The sequence below is a fragment of the Glycine max genome, chromosome 6, assembly GCF_000004515.6.
Source record: "Glycine max cultivar Williams 82 chromosome 6, Glycine_max_v4.0, whole genome shotgun sequence".
NCBI classification, from domain to species: domain Eukaryota; kingdom Viridiplantae; phylum Streptophyta; class Magnoliopsida; order Fabales; family Fabaceae; genus Glycine; species Glycine max.
The window spans coordinates 17,756,071-17,761,062 of NC_038242.2; the positions used below are offsets into that span (position 1 = coordinate 17,756,071).

At 27.6% G+C, this 4,992-nt stretch overlaps 1 protein-coding gene across 1 annotated transcript; it reads right to left on the reverse strand.

Moving 5' to 3' along the window:
• Window positions 1–3,619: 3,619 nt before the first annotated feature.
• On the reverse strand, window positions 3,620–4,669 carry LOC102669359 (F-box/kelch-repeat protein At3g23880). The gene has a single exon (XM_006582485.1). The coding sequence runs from the start codon at window positions 4,667–4,669 to the stop codon at window positions 3,620–3,622; it is 1,050 nt and encodes a 349-aa protein (XP_006582548.1).
• Window positions 4,670–4,992: the final 323 nt, after the last annotated feature.

Below are 4,992 nucleotides of genomic sequence, written 5' to 3' on the forward strand. Positions count from 1 at the left end.
TATGTTTATGCGGAAAAAAATTAAATAAAATAAAAAATATCTTAATAGAAATTAAACTTATAACCTTTTATTTATAAATATAAAAATAAATTACTAGGACACTTTTTTTGTTTAATTAATTATGTAAACATTATTTGTTATGTATCATTAGTTAAAATTTATTATTTTTTAAATTATCAAAATTTATAAATTAAAAATTATTTAATATATAAATATTGTTATTGTTATTTTATCAATTTATATTAAATTCATAAATTAATATGTAAGTTATTTACATGATATATGTTTTTTTAAATTGATTTTAATATACAAATTATTTTTACTCTAATTATTCATTTACAAGACAATAAAACACTTTAGTTAACTTTTTTAACATTAATATTTTTATTATATATCACTAGTCAAGAATTATTATTATTTTTTTAAAATTACCAAAATTTATAAATTAAAAAATATTTAATATATGAATATTTTTAATTTTACGTAAATAGTTAGTGTAAAAAAATATGTATATTAAAATCAATTTACAAAAAAAAAATTATATAAATAATATATATATATATATATATTAATTTATGAAATTCAATTATTAATTAATAAAATAAAAATATGTAAACCATTCAAAATAAAAACATATAAAATGATGTAAAATAAAATTAAAAATATTTATATATTAAATATTTTTAACTTATAAACTTTGGTAAGTTGAAAAAATTAATAATTTATGACTAATGATACATGAAAAATAATGTAAATGTAGTTAATTAACTAAAACAAGTGTACTAGTGGTTTATTATGTTGTTTGTGAATAAAATTGTCATGAATTCAATTGATAGAATGATCAAAATTATTTATTTTTTAAAATAAAAGACTAAATGTTTTGATTTTGAATCAAGAGATTAAATTGTGGATTTAAAATTATACGGGGTCCAATATTAAAATTTAGCCTAAATTTAATAAAATAAATATTATTTTAACACTAAGGTTTAAATAAAATATAGAGAAATCCAATTCAATTTTTTATATTTATATTCTTTCTATATATTAAGTATCAATTAAAAATAAATAATAAATAAGATAAATAATAGATGTGACTAAATTAATTTGATAGGTGGTTGACTAATTATTTATGTTTCATTATATATAATAAAGGAAACTTATCTTAAATATTACGTATAAATTAAAAATAAATCAGGTAAGTAATAAATGTGAAAATATTTAAAATTTGACAGGTGATTGACCACGTTTCAATAAAGTATTTCAATTGAATAAATTGACAAATTGACATGTTACAACTTTAAGATTGAATTCTGAGTGTAACATTATTATTTTTCATAATTTTAATATATTTATTAATTATTTTAATATTATTTTTTTAAAAATAATATATTTTAAAATTATTTTAACATTATTTCTGTTTGTTTCATATTTATTTAATAATTAATGAAAATGAAAATAATGTAAAAAAGAGCTTGTGTAATTGAAAAAAAAAATCTATCATTCAGATGTGATTTTGTTCTGATATTCAAATATGTAATGAGCGGAATAATTATTTCTTTATTCTTAATTAGTAATTTGATTAGAACAAAAATGAAAATAAATTTAAAATTGATGCGCGGATAATAATTAGTTAAAGTGAAGACCAAACTATAATCCCTGCAATTATTTTATAATTATTATTTTCTTCTTTGATCTAAATTCACAAAGTACGAGCATATGCAGAAAGCAGACAGTGTTTTAATCCCCAAATCCAGGAGTAAAATTTACACTGGTTTAAGGTAACCATTGATCCCCCAAAATGAGATTAGCCACAATGAAGTTATAAGCCTGGATTAATGAACCATTTAAGAGGGTAAACATCACCCAAATCCTGAGATGCAGGATTTCTAATTTAGTACTAAGTTTTTGTGGAAAACAAAATTAACGTATCTAACTGTTGAATTAAAAACTTACAAAAAAGAATAACAGTGGAAATTATATCACGAAAGTTCTGCTGAAACTATAACTTATTCATTCGTTGTACATTAACGTATTCAACATCGATATGAAGAACAGACTAAGCCAAGGAAGAACAGATTAAAGAATGACATGCAAGACATATTCTCAATCACAACTTGATATGCATGTTGAATAGTAATAAGTAATATATAAAATGCTTTAGTCAAAGGATTGTAGTCTGCTATTGTTGTTAATCATCACTTGGCTAATTTCTGAAAGTTGTCTCGTAGTAATGTTTTCTTTTTGTCTTTAGCCATTCTGGCTGATATAAATGCTACTCTTTTCCCTCGTGGATTCTAGTGCTTTGGGTGATTTTCTCCACCTTCTCAAGTGTGTGATACTCATGCAGCTTGCTTTTGTTGCTTTTTTTTTTTAATCGGTGAAAGTTAGTTATTTAGTTGTTAGTTTTTATTAGTGGAAGAATTGAACCCATGACATCTCTCTCCTTCCTAAAATTTCACTATTTTTGGTGAAGCATGTTGGGAGAAATTCAAGAGAGGAGTAATCAAGTGGCATCTATGTAAGGAACATAGCGAATTTTTGAAGAAACAAGCATCTAGATAATCAAGGTCATCTAATTGGATGACATGAAACTGAACCTACCATTTAGATTGGTTCTCTGATATGCATGATTCTTATACTGCTATTGATTATCCTATCCCACAATTTTAAAGTGTGCCTCTTGAGATGGATCTCTCTATAGTTGCACAATTTTATTTGAGAGATGGATTCATGGATCACTGTCCATCTACCACCAAATAGCCCTGTTGTAAAAGTATGCTAACCCAAAGACCCAAAGAGCATAGTAGGAATAAAATCCAACAATCCAAGACCGTTAAAGTCCATAGATAAAGATTAATTTCGCTAACAATGAAAGTTTCTTGTCTCATGGTCATAGATTATATAGATAATAAAATCTGGACAGAGGATGAGAAAATATGAATGGAAAATACTAGCAAGTTCTACTAAAACTATAATTTATTCATAATTGTATGATAGAAGGCTTATCGCTATGAATATGAGAAACAGATTAAACCAATGACTTGATTAGTTTAAACCTCTTTCACTCCATCCTTCTGTTAGCTCTCAGACGATCAGGATCAATATCTCCAGAATAATATAGCCTACAAATTAGTAGAGCCTGAACCTGAAAATAACATAAAAGTGTGTAAGACAACTCCAACCATGCAGGTTTTGCAAACTTGTTTATATTCAAAAAGTCTGTCTCACAATTGATCGAGATTTTAGTGACTGATGTTTTGAAATCTCACTGAAAATCCAATTCCCTCATAAAAGATAAAGATGCTAAATACTAGTTTCCCACTTAAATTATCTTTGATTATCCCAAGTGAGACATCAAGAAGTTTCCCTAAATTAAACTAAGTCTAATTTCATGTATCACTTTCTCCATAGAAGAAGAAAAATTATGTACTGGCAGGAGAGTACAAAATGGACTAAGGAATCAAATCATGTACCATGCATTCTGCGCGTAAACTTGACACACTAATTTTTCATTATGCATGAAAATGTTAAATATATTAAATACTATGTATAAAATGGAGAAATAAAAAGATTGGAGAATATTACTTAATTGAATGAATTGCTGTTATTGTTGTTCTTCTTAGTTGGGAGGGAGTGATAGCAAACTCTCTTTATACAGGACAAATTTTTCACATAAACTTCTGCGTTTGTCAAGCAGCTTGCCTTTGTCAGAAAGTCTCATTAACATTTTATCTCCGTGCTCATATCCCAAAATTTCACCATTTTTTGTGAAGCAAATTGGATGAAAGCCATAAGGAGCATCAGGAACACTAGTGCTGGTCCAAGATGACTGCACATTGTATTCTTTCATCATCCACATCTGAGCCGGCTGAGCCGGCACGTAAGTTGTACAAAAGAGACACAAACATCCTCCCATTACTATCAAACAACATCTATGTTCTACGAATTGACGTGGCAGTGGAATCTCGAATAATTTCCTTTCCACCAGATCAAATGCAATGATTTTGAAATAATAATCATAAGAGTAAACCAACCAATGAAGAGCTCCATTCAAGTATGACCCATTTAAAAGAGCATGGGTATGGGTAACAGACGTATTCTTCCGGAATGGAAGAGTACCCTCAAAGCGACTCCATGAATTAGACCTTAAGGAGAAACATTGTACCTCCTGGCCTAACCTTATCATCACTACCACGTAGTCATCAGTTGATGGGTCATACCCAATGCCACGTAGATATTCAAGCGTGGGGAACACTTTGTTAAATCGTTTCCGAAGACCCGTTGACGGATTCCATATCATGAAATAAACAACCTTGCCGGAAGACACGACGGTGGTTGTTACGAGTAGAAATCCTCTGCATGAACCCTCAAACTTAATGCCTTCATCAATGTAAGATGGTGATGGATATGGAATGTTAACGACTGCTTTCGTGGAATCATCGTAAAGTGATGCTTCTATGTCTCTGGAATGAGTTTCCCAATAGCTTTTTATAAGAAGTTGGTCGGTGGGATCAGCTCCTAGGTCATAATGGAATTTGGCAAAGTGAGGATCGGAAATTAGAGAAAGCCATGACTTACATACGTATTTAAAACGCAATAGACATTTCACCGGTAATCTTAACAGAATTTCTTCCATCATATCGTCTGGGATAGTGAAGTTGTTTTCCATTCTCTTTGCCAACAGGTCAGGGTGAAAGCTAAAACCATTACCTTATACTTATGGTGGAAAAAAGTTATATATATATATAAAGATTTAAGATTATTGGTAAACGAGATATTTGGTAATCTAGCTTAAATGATAACAATAATTTTATTGTAATCTATGATATCAAAATTTAAATTTAAAAAAATTAAATTCAAATAAAAATTGATCTAAAGTATAAACTACAATAATCTTAAAACATATCTTTTAAAAGAACCTTATCTTTAATTTAATATAGTGTATCAACATTCAAAATTTAAATTAAATTTAAATTCAAGGGGTCTATATTC